Below are 20,199 nucleotides of genomic sequence, written 5' to 3'. Positions count from 1 at the left end.
CCCGCCCCCCGGCTCACGGTCTTTCCGCTCATTGGTCCTTAAGAGCCCATGACCCGGATGTTCGCACGGACCTCGGGAAGTCCCGCGGCCTGGAGACCGCGCAAGCGCGGAGCCTCCCAAGACGCCCGTGTAGCTACTGGCGCGTGGGGCGCGGGTCGGAGTGAGGATCCCAGGCAGCGGGAGTCCGGAGTCGCCCCCGGGAAAGAGCAAACCCGCTGGTGGGTGCGCCGGGGCTTCAGCCAGGGTCCTCTCTTAGTCTTCCTGGCGCCCCGGCCCGGCGGATGCTGTGCGGGCCCCACGCTCCCGCGAACCGCCGAGGCTCGCCTCCCTTGGCCTCGGGGGTAGCACAGATCCGGGTCGGCGCCTGCCCCCCTCCGGCCGGCCGCCCGGGTCCTAACAGTCGCGGAAGCCCCCGAGGGCTGTCCCCGTTTGGTAAAGGGAAGGGGAGGGTCATACCGCGTCTCTGGATAGGAATCAGGGAGCGTGACAACGCCCGGCACAGCACAAGGCTCTGGGTGGGCCGTAGGTGCACGACCATCGTCCTTTCAACCGAGCCCATAAGTGCTAGCGGGGACTCCACCCGCCCCCCTCCCCCCCCCCCCCCCCCCCCCCCCGGGCACGGGCCAGGGGCGGAGAACCGGATGGCCACGGGGCTTCACCTCGCCCCTCGGTGGAGGCAGCAGCCCCCTTCCCTCCGTCAAAACCATGTCGTAGATAGTAGCCACGTGTAGTGATGAAAGCAGGGAGAAACAGCTGAGTGATGGGATGGGGGAAGAGGGAAGAGGGACCATATGATGTGTCCTGTCCCTTCTGATAACAGTATCATTTCAACTCCTTTTCTTCTCCCCCCCCCGCCCCCTCCCAGAGTTCCTGACACCCTCTCCCATTTAAATAGCACCCCAAGTCCCCAGGGGCCCTGGAGACCACATTCCCCTTCTTGCCTGGGAAGAAACCCAAGCCAGCGCTGCTAGGGCCAAGTCCTAACCTCCCAGCACCCCTTGCAGGTTGACCTACCCATCTACACTCCCCCCCACCCACCCACCCCGCTTCTGGGGTTCAGGAAACCTGACCCTGACCACCAAAGTGAGTCTATTGGTGTCTCCTGAACCCCAGCTCAGACTCAAGAGGCTATTGGAGATGTGAAAACTTGGACATTTTCAAAGCTAATCTAGGAGCAGACTTTAAGCACAAGTCACACAAGCTGGACACTTGCTCAGAATTCATTCTGCCAGTTCCTGTTTCCTCATCTGGAAAATGGGGATGATAGTTCCTAAGGCATGGCGGTATACTGAGGATTTGATGAGCTAAAGCGTGGGGCCTGGCTCACTGCAGACACTGAATAAACTACATCTTCCTGCATTCTCTCCTTCATTATTGTCTTCCGAAAGGTAATCCATGAGGTTGACCTGCAGATGGCAATGAGTCCTGAGCCAAATATTCAAGAGCCTATTGTGTACAAGGCACTGGTGACAGAGTGACAGAAGCCACATCAGGAACACAGACAGCTTTATCCTCAAACACTATGTCTGACAGTCAGAATGCACATTAACATATTGAAGGCTCTGAGAAGTCCTGCAGTACCTCGATCTCACTTTCTTGAAGCCGGTATTTCCTGAATTGATTGGGTCATAGAGACTTTGGGTTCTGGTTTTTGAGGCTCTTCGGCCCTCGGTGACAGTGTTCATCAGGCAAAAGGTAGAGTAGCATTTCCCCGCCCCCATCCATGTGACTTGCTTTAGTCAACAGGTTGAAGGCCAAAGGGATAGTTATCACTTCTGGATGACAACGTTTGAGCACCATATTCCTTTCCCACTGTCGCTGCAATCAGTGACCCTCCAGATGGGGGGACAGTCTCAGGCTAGGCCAGCCAAGTCTGATGGGTATGCAGTATAAGAAATCAACCTTCTGGGGGAATCTTTGTTAAAAGCCACCTAACCCAGACTAACCTAACTGATCAAATCCCTTAGTGATACCCGCAAGGACACCAGCTTTTGAGAAACTTGGTTCACGAAGTATAGATCTGGCCCCGTGAGTAGTCGAAATGCAGTTTAGTGACTACACTGGCTCCCTTAATAAAATGAAACCTCAAATCTCAGAAGTCATGAGGAAGGGACACTGGGTCTTCCCACAGATGCCCATAGAGGTCACTCACCTCTTAGCTTGGAACACGACTGTTAGGATCCGGGCAGGCAGCCAGAGGGAAGCAGGCTCCGACCTGGATCCAGGCTACTCCCGAGGTCAGGGGAGGTGAGCCTTGGCGCTTCGCGGGAGCGTGTGGCCCCACATGGCACCGGCCGGGCATGGGCTCCAGTGAGTAGGCTCAGGACAAGAGGCTGGGTTCCATAGTCCAGCAAGATTGGGACCAGCTGGAGGGGGCAGGGGAGAATAGGTTCAAGGAGTCTCTGGTGCCCAGCTCAGGTGACTTGGAATCTGACAGGCACAGGGCAGTTGTGCACTGGAGGGTTATACTGGTGAGTAGCCGAGGAATAGCCAGTGAAGGTGGCCAGGTGGGCTCAGAGACGGGGGGGGGGGGGGGGGTTCCCTCAAGGTGAGGTCCCCAGATGCAGCTGTGAACTCTCAGTACAGCAGGCAAGGCTGAACCCTGGGGACAAGCCCAGCACTCAGGACAGTCTGGGGTCCCAGAAGGAGAGGGACTCTAGGGGAGTGTCTGGGCCAGTGTCTAGGATAGGGTCCATGTGGAGACCACCTGGCTGGCGGGGCCATAAACCTGGGGGAGGGGGGGGGGCATTTGAAGGGGCTCAAGGGAAGAAAACGAAAGCAGGGCTTCTGGGAAAGGACGCAGACACGACGGAAAACGTTTCAACATCACATTTATTAGGAGATCTTTTCCAGTGGAAGTGATAAGTATTTACCATAGAAATTTGCAAAACACAAGTGCAACAAATAAACTACGATTACGGATAACAGCATAATGATCACTACTGTCAGTGCTTCTGGTGAAGATGCTTTCAGTCTTTTCTCCATAGACCCACGTGCACACCTTTTGTTGTCGCTGTTGCTGTTGTCATGGTTAAACCAAGACTAGGTTCATGCTCTGCACCAAGTTTCATTATCTGTTCCCCAAACAAAGACTGTGGCTCCCTGGCATTCAGTAGACTACACAGGGATGGTTCCTGACAGTGGAAAATTCCAGAGCACAAATGTACCACATAAGGAGGAAGGGGTTCGTTTGCTAAGGTGGTAGGAACTTCAGAATGTGCTTCCGCGCTGAGAAGAACCCTCAGCAGTGCCGGAGAGGTGAGGGCCTGTGGGGGGTGCGAGTGGGGTGGCATTTAAGGCACAGGTGGTGAGTGGAGCCCTGGCCATTTCTAAAAGAGCATTATCCTCCTTTGTCTTAGCACACATTTTCTAAAAATGATAAAACACGTGTTCATTTTCAGGAGGTTGAACCATTTCAAAAAAGTAGGAAGAAAGTAAGTTGCATGTCATATTCTACCAGCCGTTAACAGTTGCGGTGATCGGGAAACTTGAGAATCGGGGGCTCAGGGCAAGGCGCGAGGGTATGCCCCAAATTGCCCAGGTGGGTGTGGACCCGGCCTCTCCTACCCCCAGGCCAGCTCAGCAAGGGGGACAGTGCCTTGCTCTGGGGCTCAAGAGGCGGGGAGAACCTCCCGCTCACGAGCCCTTGCCTCACTGAGAGGGCAAAGCGCTCTCAGAACAGGAGCCTTGGTGCCCACATCCTGGAGACACAAGGACCCAGCAAGGAGCCACAAAGCGGGGTTCCGTGCGCTGGGCGGTGGCCCCGAATGTTCACAAGGAGCCTGCCTGGGAGGTCCCAATCTCATGGCAGCTCAAGGCTCACACAGAGGCTGTTCCTAGAACCACATTCTCTTTTCAAGGGGATGTGTTTGCAAGGAAGTGCTCCGTCTGAACCTGCTGGTTCTTCAGCTGCAACGTGCTTACACAGCACAGGTGACGGCTGCGGCTTTGTGAGCTGATGCTGAGGATTTTGAGCTGAACGGTGTCTTTTCTGTTCCACTCGAATGCATAGATGAAAACAGCACGTTTCACCTTGAGTCACATTACTCTGTCCTTGCTGACAAACCACACCTGGGGAGAAGGTAGGTCCCTGTCTCTTTGTCTCTGTTGAGGCTCTGGGAGTACAGAAGCGGGAAGGGGCCATTGAGGAAAAAGGGGCGCAGACCACAAGCCCCTTCTGTTGTGCTGGGTTCCTGCCTGGGGGCCCGGGATGCCTGTCTGTGCACCGGATTTTTCCTAAGGCTTGCTAACACCTCACTGATTCACATAACCTATAATGCAACAGATAATAAGATTCCTGTATATTTTATGCAAAACTCTTATCACATATTTAGGCTAGGGCAAAAAAGTGTTCCAAAACGTAAGTCAGTTACCGCCTTTTAATGGCCATGACCAGCAGCGCCCTCCCTGGAGAAGGCTGCCCCCCGCACCGCCCCCCACTGACCACCTCCTCTATGGGAGATGGGATCACGTTTCTCTTCCTTGCAGCCCCCAAGACTGCACAACGGGCAGCCCAGCCCCCAGCCACAAGTCTCCCACCACCTGTCACGACACCGGCTGTGTGAGGAACCCTGCGCTGGGAGGGCTACAAGACGGATTGGCAATGCCCCTCCCCACCGGGCTTCCCGTTTGCATTTCCCAGCCAGATGAGCTAACAGACACAGGAACTTACATATCAGACTTCCTTATGCTCCCGACCACCACACACACACCCTAAAGTAGCTTAGCCTGAGCCTGGCTTTTCGTAAACACGGTACATCGCTTTGGGTTTCAACAATCTGTAAATTCGGCACAGAGGCAGGACCCCACGTGTCACAGACACTGGAGCATTAGACGCCAGCGTGCAAGTACCCATGCAAAGATCAGAAAGGCCTAGCATCTATGAGAGGACGTCCTAAACTTGTCTCCTCAAATGACTCAGAAAGTCATCTGCCCTCGGAGGGTAGGGAAGTAGGGGGTCTTGCCCAACCCCAGCCCCAAAAGGCCAGGCCGGACAGGAGGGTGGCGCTGCTGAGCGGCTTGGCCCCTACTGGACGTCCACAGGTGTGCAGGTCCTCTAGGGAGCCAGGAGGCTAGAAACGCCCTCATGTTCCCCGGGGAAGGCCGCTGGCTGCTTGCCGGTACCTGGGGTCTGAAACACATGAAGGACACTAACTCAGGTCTTCAGTCTCGGCAAGGATGGAGGGACACCACCAGCCAAAGCTGAGCACCCCACCATGCACGCTCCGGGCGCCTCCGGGTGGTGGTGTCCAAAGCCACGGCGTCCCCCACGCTTCCGTGCTGGGGTGATGTCACCATCCTGGGATTCTAAGCCTGTGGCCCTCCCAGCCACCTGGACACTTCCCACTGGATGCCCACGGGCACAACAGAGCCCATCAGTTTCCTCACACAGACCAGCTCACCCACCAGCCTGCACCGCGTGCCATCCCCGGGCCTCCTCCTTCTGACCGGCAAGTCTGAGGTCCGACGAGAATCTACGTGACTAGGCACGCACACCCCCACTTCCAGATGAAAGGGGTGCCCGCCAGACCCACACACCCACAACCAAATCATCTACCTGGCGCGTGGGGAAGAGATGCGTCACCACTCGAGAACACGTGTGCAAGGTGATCCACTGTAGCCACCGGATGTCCTCAGGAATATCTGGAAGCCACATCACCAGTCTGCAGGGATAAAAACAAGACACAGACACAAAACACACACACGTATCCGCATGAAAACGAGCCCAAACAAACACAAAACCAAAACGGAAGGCGGGTATCTTACCACCATGCCCTTTGTCCAGGTAAACCGCCAGAGGCACTCCTAATTCTAATCTGATCAATCCCAGGAGGTGGATTAGGGACGGTCAACCAAAGACAAACCGACGTAAAAGCCCCAGAGCAAAGTTAGGTCACTCTGGGCTTGCTTTCTGGGCTCCAGAAAGCTCAAGGGGTACACGTGGAAATAAAAGAAAAAGGGCCTGGTTTGCCAGGCTTCCCCCTTGGGGCAAGGTGCCCGCTGTAGCTTACGCAGAAAATCTCGTAGCCAAGGTAGCCCAGGGTTGTGTTCGAGCCCAGCAGACTCCCCCGACCCCTGACGCCCAGGTCGCCAAAAGGACCCGTGTGGTGGGCTTTGTAAACGCCTGATCAGACCCCACCCCAGGGCAGAGGTGTCGGGGAGCAGACGGCTAATTCAGTAGAGCAGGGAAGGGATCTGGACAGGTTCACCAAGGACAAGAGGACTGAGCTGGATTCTGAAGGGGGGTCTGGCCTCTAAAAGGTGGACGGAAGGCCATGCCGACCAGCCCCCTTAAAAAGACCGTAAACGCCAACGTGAATCTGAAGAAAGCAGACGTGACACAAATACCCTGAATTCAAGAGTCTGCCTCATGCCCTCCCGACACACCAGGAATAAAATCCCCAAATGAAAAGCGCAGACCTACAAGAGGGAGCAAACGAGAAAAGCATCAAGAAAAGAGGGGGGCTCTTCATCGAGAAAAGTGAGGCACCTTTCGGGGTGCTCCTTACAGACAGGGAGCTCCATCCCGCTCTACCAGGAGCCAGGCCATGGGGGAAGACGCTCACGTGGATTCTCCCCATCTGCAGCCAACCAGGGAGGAAGGCACAAAGCCACACAAAAACGCTCACCTCTGGACCACAGCAACGGCAGATTCCACGGGCAACGTACAAGGCAGCATCGCAAAGGACAAGATCTTAACTGGCAAGGAGTTGCAAATCCTGCTCATGCATCTCTGCCGGCTTTTAATTGCTTCACTCAGAGCTGAAAAATACAATTTGGAGGCGTGCCTCCCACCAGTGTGAACACCAAACCACCTTGTCCAGCTAGTGCTTGGAATTTCTGTGAAATACGTAAATCCTGGCGGACAAAGAATCACACGCATTCACAAATGAGATCCAACGGGGAGCAAGCCCAGAAGAGCCCTTCGATAGCCCACAGGACAAAGGGTTCCCAACGAACAACTCTCTTTTAAATGAGAACCATTTTTAGGGGCGCTTGGGTGGCTCAGTCGGTTGAGCGTCCGACTTCGGCTCAGGTCATGACCTCACAGTTCATGGGTTCGAGTCCTGCTTCGGGCTCTGTGCTGGCAGCTTGGAGCCTGGAGCCTGCTTCGGATTCTGTGTCTTCCCCTATCTCTGCCCCTCCCCTGCTCACACTTCGTCTGTCTGTCTCTCTGTCTCTCTCTCTCAAAAATAAATAAGCATTAAAAACATTTTTAACAATAGCTAGTTTTGGTGGGATACACAAACTTCCCAAATACCCCATCGACTTTATGAACTTTTCTTTGGACCTACAGCCGCACTCTGCTTCCTTCGGCCTGGAACCCTCTGGCCTGCTACCCCTCCCCTCTTTTTTTTGTTTGTTTGAATTTGTTTATTTATTTTGAGAGACACAGAAGCGGTACGGGTGGGGGAGGGGGAGAGAGACGGAGAGAGAGAGAATCCCAAGCAGGCTCCGTGCTGCCGGCGCAGATCCCAGAACTCCTGAAACCACAAGATCATAACCCGAGCTAAAAGCAAGAGTCAGACACTTAACCTACTAAGCCACCTGCTGTCACCCTTTTGTAATGACCTCCCGACACCTCAGATCACGTTAACCCAGGCAGCTGCTGGCTTGCACGGTTATCACAGTAGGGGTGTTGGTGCCTTGGGGCAAGGGATGATGTCCCGTCCGTCTTTGAATTTCCCCAAGTGCCTGATCTGAAGCTGGCGTGTGCACTCCTGTCCACCTAATAGTTGATGATGTGATAAAAATAGATCACCACTTGGGGTACCTGGGTGGCTCAGTCGGTTGGGCGTCCGACTTCAGCTCAGGTCACGATCTCACAGCCTGTGAGCTCGAGCCCCGTGTCGGGGTCTGTGCTGACAGCTCGGAGCCTGGAGCCTGCTTTGGATTCTGCGTCTCCCTCTCTCTCTGCCCTTCCCCCACTCGTGCTCTGTCTCTGTCTCAAAAATAAATAAAAACATTAAAAAAACTTAAAAACAAAATATCACCACCCAACGGAGATTCAACATTGTTGGGGAGGCAGGGAAACACCGGGGCGGGGGATCCTCAAGAAAGAAGGCTTTGAGACGGGTGGGCAGGCAAAGAGCGGTTCTGAAACAACAGACCCACCCCCGTGGCCCCTGGAAATCCAGTGTGCCTGGTACTCAAAACAGCTGGAGTCAGCTTCCCTCTGGCCATGACCCCACGGGAAGAGAGACTGAGCAAAGTGCCCGAGGGGGGTGATGGGCCTGCACCAGGAACGGGGCCCCCACACCCCGCCCTCTCCATCTCCTGCAGGGCCGGGTCACCTTCCTCCACAACACACAGAAAAGAAGCCCCTTGGGTCGCTGTCACGGGAAACGACACCGCCTGCCACCCCCGCCACCCGAGCTGCCGGCACCTGTGGTGAGCCTGGGCGGCAGGGTCTCCAGGATGCTCTCGTCCCAGGGCAGGATGCTGACACGCAGGTGGTCCAGCAGCTCATCTCCCTCCATCTTCGTCCCCCAGGCAGCCGCCCTCGGGGGAGACCCCGGCCTCGTGTGTTCCAAGGGGGGCACGAGGAAGCCCCACTCTTCTGGAGATAAACTCGGGCCCGGCCAAGGCCCGCTGCAGATGCCTACCAAGGGTGCGGGAAACCAGGCACCAGGTGAACTTGGGCGGCCGGGGTCACTGCTCACACACCCACCCACAGAATGACGTGGGGGCAAAGCCACGGGCCGTAGGCCTGTTGCCAGCCAACTACGAGGCGAGGCGGGGATCCACGAGGGCAGGCGTTCCCTGCCAGGGAGAAAGAAGGGTGGGGCTTTGAAGCCAGAGAGATGTGAGTTTGGCCGGCTCTGGCTTGATCACCCACTAGCTGTGTGGGCTCCACAGCCACACGAGGGGGCATGAAGGTAAAACAGGAATTCTAATTAACGGGTAACGACTGAACCACCGGCTAAGCCTGTGTTGTGGGCCCTGAGTTAGGAACTTCATAATAATCTGTTCCCAGAGGACAACCCCTACCCAGGCCAGCCTGCCTGAGGGCCCCACTTAGATCTTTAGACTCAAACCCAGCACAGAAGCTGCAAAGGCCAGGCTTTGGAATTACCAAGACTCCAACCTGGGCATTCTTAATCCAAACTCCCTTTGCTACAGATGGAGAAACAGAGGCCCTGGGAGGGAGGTGGTTTGTCCAAAGTCAGCGAGTTAGGAAAGTCACTGAATCACCTGAGTGCGAGCCTAAGGGGTCTGCTCCTGTCACCGATTCCCAGGTTCCCTCCAACTTCCGTCCCCAGCCCAGACGGCTCTCCAGCACTTTGGGCCCTGACATCAACTGCCTCCAGCACAAGTGGCCAAAAATGTCCCTGGGGCACTGCACACCCACCCGGCCCGCAAGGAGCAGGCCACCCTTCCCAAAGAACACGTTCCCTCCCCCTCCTGAGAGCCCTGAACCGGGGGACAGAGCATCCCCTGCCCGGGCTGCTAAAGCCAGGACCCGGGACTTCGTTCCAGATTCTTCCCCTTCCTGAATCTCTAACTGGTCATCTTTGAGCCCTGTCCCCTCAGGCCTCGCCAGTCCCCCAGAGACCAGCATCTTGCCCCCTCCACCTGCAGCCAAAGCCCTCTGCTGACCTCCCTCACTCCTGCTTCAGCAGCCCTCAGTGGCTCCCTACGGCTGCAGGCGTCAGGAGTCAGCCAGGTCCAGCCCTGCCCCTCCCCCTTCTCTGCCCACCTCTCAGCGTCCCCCACCCCCTGCCACTCCAGCTACGTGCGCCTTCTTCCCATCCTCCAACCAACCATGCTCTCTGTGGTCTGCAAGCCTCCTATTCGTGTCCCCGCGCGTAGGATGCTCCCATCCATCCCAGAGTTGCAACATGATTGACATCTTCCTGAAGCCATGCCTTCCCCCAGGCCACGCAGATCCCTCCTGCGTGATCCTACAGCATCCTGTATCTTCCTATCAGGGCACTCGGCACACGTCATCCTTCCGTTTACTTATCTGCCCACCTGACCACCAGACTAAGCTCTAGGAGGGCAGGGGCCACATCTGCCTATTCACTGTGGCATCCCTGGCACAGAGCCAACAGCTTGGCACCTAGAAGGTATACAGTCAACGCTTTCTGGAGCGGACAGATACGTGTATGTCCTTTTAACCATGACTTCTCCTTGGTCTTGGCCAAAGACTAATTCCGAGAAGCCATACAGAAAACATACGTACTTTTATTATTTTTATTTTTTTAAAGAGGGCGCAAGCGGGGCAAAGGCAGAGAGAGAGGGAGACAGAGGAACCGAGGACCCGAAGGCGGCTCTGCACTGCCAGTGGTGAGCCTGACGCTGGGCTCCAACTCGCCAACTGTGAGATCACGGCCTGAGCCGAAGTCGGACGCTCAACTGACTGAGCCACCCAGGCGCCCCAGGAACCAACGTTTAGTATTCAAGAAAAATAGCTCCAAATACATCTAATATTGCGAGAGCCCAACTCCCACAGCCCAGACCAGCCAGATGACCCAGAGGCAGGAACTGTCCCACAAAGGACGTCAGCTGACCTCGTGGGTGTGACCCACACCTGGCTGGAGACAACTTGGGGCTCAGGGCCGGACACCTTGCTTAACTTCCTCTCGTTTACCGAAACGTTCAAAATAGTTTGAGCAGAAAAGAAAAACGAACAGAACGGTTCAGACAGGTGGCACTAAGGAGGGAGAGAGCCCTGGAACTGTGACACCCGGTGTCCCGGCCCCAGCCCTGCCGCTCAGTGAGTGCAGTGTGGCCCCTGGCTCACATCCATCTCCCCCTTTATAAAATGGGACAAAGATTTCCTCTCTCACAGAGCTAACATGCGGGGTAAGCAAGCTGCGAAGTGAAGACCCTCAGCCCCGCGTTTCTACCTAACCCCAACCTCCAGCTGCTGACTGCTAACGAAAAGCTTGTTAGAAGGTCACGTCTGCCCCCCACCTCGCCCATACATACCATTCTCTTCCAGGAATCTGGTGGCGTCTAAATACCCGCGAAGGCATATCTCTCCAAGCACCTGGCAACACATCGAGTAAGGTCACTGCAGTGGAGGGGGCCATTCCGAAGGCTCCCGAGACAAACGGAAGAACCCTCCCCACTCCGAGCTGCTCAATGGCCCAGCACAGCCCCAGAGACGCTGGACAAAGGGCTCCGTGCTCTGAAAAAGCCCAAGTTCCACTTTCATGCAAGGCTGGGCTCAGAGGACATCCCCTCCGTGGAGCCTTTGCTGGTGGCCCAGCATGACGGGGGCTGGTTTCTCCGGGCCCCCTCCGTCCCAAGACCAGCCTCCACCCTGACAAATACCGGGGCCCGTTCCAGCTGTCACTGGGACAGTTAACGGCAGCCGTCTCTACTCCTCTGAATACAAACCACACATGCAAACCAAGGTCCAGCCTCCCCTTGTCGCCTGGAACACACGCAGTCCACACAACAGCCTACACACAGCCTTCCTTCTCCCCAGAGCACCATTACGTTTTGGTTTTCTGTTTTTGTTTTTTGCTTGTTTGTTTTAATATTAGGGAGAAGAAACCTCCTACAACAATCGAGAAAGATTAAACCACCAAATGTGGTGTGGTTCTTGACCACACTTGGAGATAAGAATCAGAGCCCCTTGGAGGTGGGATCTGAGCTACAGGGCTGTTTAAATCTTCCCAGGTGATTCCAGTGGTCAGAGTGGGGCAGCACTGAGCTCCCAGGACGGACACTCTTCCCCGAGTTCCTTTTCACTGGGGGGAGGGGAGGGAGGGGAGGGATCTGATTCCGTTTGTGGAAAGAGCCATTGGTAGATATCCCGGCAAATGGGGAAGCAGAGAAGAGCTGCACCCCCAAAACACACAGCCCCCAACTCACCTTGAGATCTGGAGGAAATAACGCTCGTATTAGAAGGTAGACATTCTCCGGGCAGAGGCGCAAACTGAGCTTGGTTAATTCCACGTGAAGAAAGTTTGTGGACTTGACTTTAGGGCAGATATCATACTCCCCAAAGAAGGGGGACACGGTGATGGTCGTTTTGGAATCAAAGAAGGGGATGTTGTTAGTTATTCCTCCATCCACGTATCGCTTTTATGGGGAAGAAAAAAGGACCTAGCGTCAGAAACTCCGGGCTGGTGTTTTATGTGTATTTCAGATTATGGGGAGAGGCCTCTCAGAGCCTCAGGCTGGTATGGTGAGAAGACAAGGTTCTGGAAACTTTCCATCAACAAATCCTCATTGAACATTTCTATGCCAGACCAGGCTCTAGGCTGGCACTCAGGATTGCTATATCCTGTTGTGTAGTTTGTGCACTGCACAAAAAGTGCCCGGCGACGAGGCGGACAGAGGCTGGAGCCCAGCCCACATCGTGCTGGCCAAGTCTGAAGCCCAGGAGGCCACCTCTAGGTGTGCCCATATAATTTGCATGAAAGGGATCTGTTTGGGCAGGAGCTCTGTGTGCGCTGGAGACAGAGTATGATGTAGACCCTGCCGTGAAAGTGACAGGGGTCATCGGTTAGATTCCAGACCCCTCTTGCTGCTTGGAAAATCAGAACGAGCACCTTGAGGAGCTTTGGAGATCTAGATGGCCGTGAACCTGGGATCAAGGCAGCCAGAAAAACATTTTTTGTATCCACGGCCTAGTGGCATCTGGGATCAGCTACTGTGGGCATCAATTTCCCTACGTCCATATCCTCCCACAACTTTACGCTGGCATAGGCAGGTTTTGGTACAATTTGGACAAAGTCTGCACCCATCGAAGTGAAGTCTAGAATGATTCCCAAATCCAAGGCCATCGCAGCTCAGCTGTCTGTGCCCACAGAGGAAGGCCTTCAAGCATCATAGCCCGAAGACTCCCCAGCCAGTCCTTCCCGAGGCCTAAACGAGTACAGAGAACGGCCCATGCTCAGCCACATCTTAAGCATGAAGACATGCTCGCCTTAGGGGCACCCGTGGCGCTCAGTCGGCTGAGCGCAGACTTCGGCTCAGGTCATGATCTCACGATTTGTGAGTTCAAGCCCCGCCTCAGGCCCTGTGCTGACGGCTCGGGGCCTGGAGCCTGCTTCCGATTCTGTGTCTCCCTCTCTCTCTGCCCCTCCCCCACTTGCACTCTGTCTCTCTCTCTCAAAAATCAATACACATTAAAAAAACTAACATATTGGGGCGCCTGGGTGGCTCGGTGGGTTAAGCGTCCGACTTCGGCTCAGGTCACGATCTCACGGTCCGTGAGTTCGAGCCCCGCGTCGGGCTCTGTGCTGACAGCTCAGAGCCTGGAGCCTGTTTCGGATTCTGTGTCTCCCTCTCTCTCTCTGCCCCTCCCCCACTTGTGCTCTGTCTCTCTCTCTCTCTCTCTCTCTCTCTCTCTCTGTCTCTCTCTCTGTCTCTCTCAAAAATAAACATTAAAAAAATAGTTAAAAAAAAAACCATATATATGCCTGCAGAACAGAGAGCTCGGCCTGTGTTTCCCCATCCCAAGTAGGGCTCAGCAATGGGCCAAAACACATACTTGTGGAATGGAACCAAATCGAAAGCCCTGTTGGCAGCTTCTGCCCAAAGCCATGGGCCGCAAAGGGCAGAATCTGACCCACAGTGGGCTGAAACCCTCCAGCCCTGAGAATAAAGCACTACCTTAAGCAAGTAACAGACCCTTAAGCATCTTATACTTTAACCGGGGCACCGGGGACCTATCCTTGGTGCTCTGGCAAAGATTAAGTGAATCAGCTTACCTTCCAGGTAGCCAGATAATTAATTCTACATGAAGGTGGTTTTGTTTCCCTGGGCAGCCTAGAAGGGGGCTATGGCTAGGGAACCTCTGTCTGAAAGGCCAAGAGAGCAAAAGACTCTGCATTTGGGGACGGGTCCCAGGCTGCCTGAAGCAAGTGCTCTGCAGGCAGGAGCCGTACAGTTAGTTTAAAAGCAGACTCGGGGCGCCTGGGAGGCTCAGTCGCTTAAGCGTCCGACTTCGGCTCAGGTCATGATCTCGCGGTCCGTGAGTTCGAGCCCCACGTCGGGCTCTGGGCTGACGGCTCGGAGCCTGGAGCCTGCTTCCCAGTCTGTGTCTCCCTCTCTCTCTGCCCCTCCACCGTTCATGCTCTGTCTCTCTCTGTCTCAAAAATAAATACACATTAAAAAATAAATAAATAAATAAATAAAAGCAGACTCGGGGTGCCCGGGAGGCTCAGTCGCTTAAGCGTCTGACTTCAGTTTAGGTCATGAGCTCACGGTCCGTGAGTTTGAGCCCCGCGTTGGGCTCTGTGCTGACAGCTCAGAGCCTGGAGCTCCTTTGGAATCTGTGTCTCCCCCTCTCTCTGCCCCTCCCCTGCTCATGCTCTGTCTCCCTCTCAAAAACAAATAAACATTAAAAAAAATTAAAAACAAAAAAAACAAAACCAAAGCAGACTCACCACGCCTCTGAAGGAAGGAGGGATTAGGCCACAGTAGAAAGGGATGAAGGAGGAACAAACCAAGGCCTGAGGAGACAAGAAGAAGTGAAATTACAGGCCAGAACAGCCTGTCTTCGATTCCCCTGGGCCAGCATGAGCCTTCTTCAAATGAACAGAGAAGCAAGCCTAGAGTGCTCTTTGGAGATGGGGTGCTTTCATGAACGAGCTGAATAGGTAACAAACAAACCCTCACACTTCTATTTCAGGCCTAAGGATAAGCTCCTAAAACACTGTGGGTATCAACTTCCTGTCCCTTTCCCCACGGGAGAGAGCCGTACGGGGCCCTCGCAGACGGGACCCAGCGTCGCTGACTGACAGGGAAGACACCAGACAGGGGCTTTGCAAATGCTGACCTTCCTTAGAATCACATGGAAAGCATGCCGCCCACACGCTCCACGGCCTACCCCAGGATTCTGACGTAGCAGGCTGGAGGCACCCGAGAACCTACCATCGGAACAGGCTTCTAGGTGCTGCTGATGCTGGGGGTCCAACCAGCACACTGAGTAGCATGGAGCCATGGGGCGGGAAGCAGGACCGACCCCCTGAGACAATCCGGCTCCTGCGAGCACGGGCCAGTGCAGGCTATCTAGACAAGGCTTCTGGAACCAAGGCTAAACAGAGGTTGATCCTGGCTGCTGAGATGCTACTGGTTACACGTGCCAGGCTGCTGGCTCCTATGGGGCATATTAAGTGCAATATAGTCCGAGTAACTCTCGTCAAAGGCATCAGCCAAATTAAACGGGATTTTGAGGGGCGCCTGGGTGGCTCAGTCAGTGAAGCATCCGACTTCAGCTCAGGTCATGGTCTCACAGTTCATGGGTTCGAGCCCCACGTCGGGCTCCGTGCTGACGGCTCAGAGCCTGGAACCTGCTTCGGGTTCTGTGTCTCCCTCTCTCTCTGCCCCTCCCCTGCTCACGCTTTGTCTCTCTCAAAAATAAATAAACATTTAAGAGAAAAACAAACAGGGGCGCCTGGGTGGCTCAGTCGGTTGAGCGACCGACTCCGGCTCAGGTCACGATCTCACAGCTCGTGAGTTCAAGGCCTGCGCCAGGCTCTGTGCTGACAACTCAGAGCCTGGAGCCTGCTTTGGATTCTGTGTCTCCCTCTCTCTCTGCCTCTAACCCACTCGCGTTCTGTCTCTGTCTCTCTCAAAACATAAATAAACATTAAAAAAAATTTTTTTTAATAAAGAAAAGAAAAATAAATAAATAAACGGGATTTTGATACCGTAAGCGATCTTCTCCGAGCTAGACCCTTAGGCCAGAGGTGAGTAATCCCACCCTCGTGGGACCTTACTCCACATGTGCTCATCGCGGAACACACATCATGGGGATCGGGATCCTTGGAAGACGTGGTCACGAGCCACGTCTTGAAGGGGGGGAGGTGGTATTTGAAACTGAAACTGACTGCGGGCATCCAAGGTTCACCTATGCTAGGACCCGACCACCGGAGGCACACCCAGTTAACGTCACCATGGGGGCAGGAAGCCAACCAGCATCCCCCCTCATCCAGTTCCCCTGCGTCTTAAGAAACGAGGCCAGTGGCCTATGACAGCCCTCTCTGGGTTGCAGCCAAAGTGAAATCGCTTTTCTTACTGGACAATCCCCCGGGGAAGCAAACTGCTTACATCCACAACTTCGTCTTTGGACTGAAAATCAGACACCAGCACACTTTCCCCATCAGACACTCTGGTGAGTGAGATGCACATTCTGCCAGAGACGAGTGTGTGGACGTTGGCTGGCAGGTGTCTGTGGAGATGTTCTCGAATGTAGCTAGTCACACGGAAGGACGGATGGAAGATGCCAATGTTCCGTCTCCTGGCAGCACAGACGAGGCCCATGAGCACATGCATGATCTTGTCTGGGGGGCGGCAAGACACAAATATACAAAGGATGGTGCCCCGTGGAGATGGCAGTGACCAGAAACCAGGCGGCAAGGAAGCTGCCAACCGTTTTCCAGTCCTGCACGAATACGGCAGCCACAGGCGGCTACGGAGCCCTTCCGATGCGGCTCAGTCCAATCCGAGATGTATACACGACGCACTGGAATTCAAAGGTTTCATACAAAAAAAAAAAATCTAATAAAATATGTCATTAATAATGTTTTTATATCGATTGGCTGTAAAAATGAAAATGATAGGCTGGCTGTTTTGGGATGAATGACATTTTAATTTCAATTGTATCTTTCGCTTTTTTTCAGCTCGGCGACTAGGAAAATGTTACACGCCACACGCAGCTGCACTGTCTTTCTATTGGACACTGTGGGCCCAGGTTCCCCGCCACGGGAACAGGCCCGCAGAGGCCCAGGGGACCTCGCTCTCACCTACACGCCCCCAAAGCCCGAAGCGGGAACTCCTCAGGAAGGGAGCGTCAGCACAAAGGACCTACCTAACACTGCAGGAAGCAGAGAATCAGTGCAGGCTGGGGCCCCAGTGCGAAGCCTGCCTCCAGCTCCTACTAGCCGAGCGACCTCAGAAAGTCGCTTCACTGCCTCTCTCCGTCTCAGATTGTGCACGTTTTCACTTTGGGGACAGAGGGGATTAGATACACTACCATCTGTAAGGTACTCAACCCAGAGAAGGCTCCTCGTGAAGGACTAGATTTAATCTTCAGGCTCTGACACCAGGATTACCGCTGTCCAGTGGGCATGGGCCACATTCGTGCTCCGTCCAGCCTCACTCAGCGGCCTGGACCGCTCTGGCTGATTTGCACGGCACTGGCACGGCAGGACCACGAGTCCCCACCCTGACCCCTGGGTCACAAATCCTGAGATGCGGAAGGACAGACATAAGCCAGCCCGTCTTGGCCCACCTCTGACCTCAACTCAACTCTCCCGACACGTGTGGCCCCACGGAGCCCAGGTGGAAGGGGCAAAGTTGCACACAGCTGGCACATTCTGCCCGCCTCTCCTGCCAAGCACCTGGCTTAGAAGCACTCACGGGAGCTCTTTCCAAGTTGCAGCCCTAGGAAACTTTCCTCAGTGGTCCCCAAATGAGACAGGAGGTTAAAGCAGGGCTCCTGCCCAAACCTCCAGACCCCACTTTCCAAGGATCTGGTGGTCCCCAAGCCTCCCCCTGTTCTACAGGGCACAGACCAGGACTGCACCTGTCCTCTGCCAGTTAGGAACCCTCTCTATACTAGAGTCAGCACAGGCCGCCTTGACACACAAAGGCCGTCTTTTATCACCCCCGAAGCCCAGAGTGCGCAGACTGGCTATGTGGCCACACGAATCCTCCCTGAGGCCACAATTCCTGCCCTTTGCTCCCCTCCCTGTCAGTGGAGAAGCCAGCTGGGGCCTCTCTCCTAATCCCCACCTCCCAGTCAGCCCAAGGTCTGCTCACTGATCCTATCTAATTGCAGGGGATTCCTGGCCACCGGGATCAAAGTCATTCCCTGCTGGTGGAGTCTAACAGTCCCCATTCCCAGGAAAGGCAAAGAAAAAACTGCTAAGGAAGTTGAGCAGGGGCCAGTGAGGTGCACGGTCTTCCGGTCTGGGGATCTCTGGGTGCCAACAGCTCTAGCTGCCACCAGTCCCAGGTCCTGTCCGCTGGCTCAGAACCCCAGGCCACACCCTAGTTTGGCCCAGCTGGGCACAAGCTCCACATCTGTCCCTCCCCCAACTACCCACATGCACAGATGTTTCATTAGCACAAGATTCAAATGCACAGGACCTCATTTCCAGCGGCACTGAGCAGGGTGGGGGTGGGTGGAAGGATGGCTTGGGGGATGTCCAGGGATCTACCCCAGCCCCTAGGAACGATACCTAGCACTCCCCCAATACACACACACACACACACACACACACACACACACACAAAACATGCGCCCCACCCCGCCTTGTCCCTTTAACCTCAAATCAGCAAACCTGCTCAGGAAAACTCTGGAGGGTTGTCCTCCCCCTGAAAGGCTATCCAGCCCCCAGGAGGTGGAGCGGAGGGGGGATGTCCCCAATCCCTGTAGTCGCCAGAGCGAAGAAGGCTCCCACCCTGGGTCAGAGGCCAACGCCCTGCTCCTGGGGACAGGCCCGCCCTGCTCCGGACCCAGGGCAAATCGCCCAACGCTTTGTGAGCTGATGGGGACCATAGGGGCCAGCTCCACCCTCGACGCCCCATCCCCGGTCCTGCTCGCTCCTCCGCGTCGCTCCAGATGAGCCCACTCTCAGTCCCGGGGCGAAGGGCTTCCCGCAAGCCCGGGAGCCAGGGCGGGGTTGGGGTGGGGCATTCCCACGCCCACGGCAGCCAACCCCAGGCGCGTCCCCCTCCCAGGCTGGCGAGTGAGCCACCCGCCGGCGCAGGGCGAGAGGACACTTCGGAGGAAGCCTCTGTCCGGGCAGGGGCCCCGGGGATGCACCCCGCGGTGTCCGCGTCCAATGTCAGCTCCACCGGGCGCCCCGCGACCCGTCCCCGCGCGGAGCCGCGGCGGCGGCCCGGGACATACCTAGGGGGATCCCAGCCAGGAAAGTGACGCAGTGCAGCGCCCCGGCCGAGGAGCCGAAAAACATGCGCGCGTCGCGGAGGAGGTGCGGGGCGCGCTCGCTCAGGCAGCTTGTCACCCCGATGTGGTAGAAGCCCAGGAAGCCGCAGCCCGAGAAGGACAGGCTCCAGTCGCGCCTGGGGTCGTACATAGCGGCGGCGCTCCGGGAGCCCGGCGCTGGGGCTCTCGGGTCCGCGCGCGCCGCGGACGGACGTCCAGGTCCGGGACCGCGGTCCGTCCTGCACCGCCGGCGCCCGCGCGCGCTCCCGGGGCGGCCTCCACGCCGCGGCTCAAGCAGCCCCTGCGTGACGTCAGCCCGGCAGCCCCGCCCCCTCGGGCCATGCAAATGAGGGGCCGCCAGAGCGCTAGGGGAGGGGAGGGGGAGGGGAGGGGGAGGGGAGGGGGAGGGGAGGGGGAGGGGAGGGGGAGGGGGAGGGGGCAATCCTAGGTCTTGGCTCGGGAGGCAGGGCGGGGGCGGAGAAGAGAAGAGGACCTTGCCCCCAGGTCTGCGGAGGAGGGAAATTTTCCATCCCCAAGTGGCCGTGCACGTCCTGGAGAGAAACCGCTCCCTTTCCGTTCCTTCCCATCCCTTAAGTCAGCGACAGGTAGCAGTCGCCCTCTTAGCTCCTTGGGATCCTGTGATACTATCTTTTCCCTTTTCACGCGGGACCGCGAACCTCCAGCAGGCACCAGCGTCTCAACAGAGTTGAAGGTCTTTGCTTGATTTTCCTGCCGTTTTTGTTTGTTTGCTTGCTTGCTTGTTTTTTGTGTGATGCCTTCACTTCCTGGCAAGTGGTAGAGGTTTTTCCTTGAGTGGTACTGACATGAGGTTTCCGTTCCACCGTGTCATGGATAAGTTGAAGTTGGGGATAACCGGTGCTGGGGGGTGGGCAGTGCAGGAACGAGGGAGTTTGCGGGCATCTTTAGGAAGTGCCCAAAATGCCCCCTGACCCTTGTGCCCTGCACAGAGCATTTCCACAGCAGCCTGTGCAGGGAGGTTAGGCATCTGTCCGGAGCCAGAAGTCTGGGTCTCCCGGGCCATCTTACTTCCCTGTCGATGTGGACAGAGAAACCTCCTCCCGTCTCTACAGACGGGGTGTGGACTACAAGGAGTGTGGGCTTTGGAATCAGGTCACCCCTCCCTTTCTGTGCCTCAGTGTCCTCATCTGAAAATGACAGGCTTCCTGTCAGGATTCAAGATATCACTCGTGGGGGCGCCTGGGTGGCTCAGCCAGTTAAGCATGGGACTTTGGCTCAGGTCATGATCTCACCGTTTGTGGGTTCGAGCCCCGCATCGGGCTCTGTGCTGACAGCTCAGAGCCCGGAGCCTGCTT

The 20,199-nt window shown here is 55.9% G+C and overlaps 1 protein-coding gene across 2 annotated transcripts; it reads right to left on the bottom strand.

Annotated features, from left to right (window-relative positions):
* Window positions 1-2,814: 2,814 nt before the first annotated feature.
* On the bottom strand, window positions 2,815-19,104 carry PNPLA3 (patatin like phospholipase domain containing 3). 2 transcript variants are annotated; one of them, XM_047866163.1, is made up of 9 exons: window positions 18,830-19,104; window positions 16,021-16,253; window positions 14,355-14,420; window positions 11,830-12,039; window positions 10,936-10,996; window positions 8,387-8,602; window positions 6,630-6,762; window positions 5,558-5,663; window positions 2,815-5,131 (listed from the first exon to the last, which is right to left on the bottom strand). In XM_047866163.1, exons 1-9 carry the CDS (start codon window positions 19,014-19,016, stop codon window positions 5,057-5,059), a joined length of 1,287 nt encoding a protein of 428 aa, XP_047722119.1. In that variant the 5' UTR covers window positions 19,017-19,104; the 3' UTR covers window positions 2,815-5,056. The 2 variants fall into 2 exon arrangements, with proteins under 2 accessions (XP_047722119.1, XP_047722120.1); XM_047866164.1 differs by having other exon boundaries at window positions 5,585-5,663.
* Between the last annotated feature and the right edge of the window lie 1,095 nt (window positions 19,105-20,199).

This window comes from Prionailurus viverrinus, chromosome B4 (assembly GCF_022837055.1).
Source record: "Prionailurus viverrinus isolate Anna chromosome B4, UM_Priviv_1.0, whole genome shotgun sequence".
Taxonomy (NCBI): Eukaryota; Metazoa; Chordata; class Mammalia; order Carnivora; family Felidae; genus Prionailurus; species Prionailurus viverrinus.
The sequence above is the reverse complement of the archived record's forward strand: the minus strand, read 5'-3'. Positions and strand labels throughout refer to the sequence as shown.

What these genes read in the sequence shown, in the direction of transcription:
- PNPLA3 (XM_047866163.1), bottom strand. Translation starts at nt 19,016, where the DNA reads ATGTACGACCCCAGGCGCGACTGGAGCCTGTCCTTCTCGGGCTGCGGC. An exon ending in CCTGGCTGGGATCCCCCTAG is followed by an intron (nt 16,254 to 18,829) that starts GTATGTCCCGGG and finishes GCCGCCCCCCAG; the next exon opens with ACAAGATCATGCATGTGCTC. An exon ending in GCCGTTGCTGTGGTCCAGAG is followed by an intron (nt 5,664 to 6,629) that starts GTGAGCGTTTTT and finishes TTATCCCTGCAG; the next exon opens with ACTGGTGATGTGGCTTCCAG.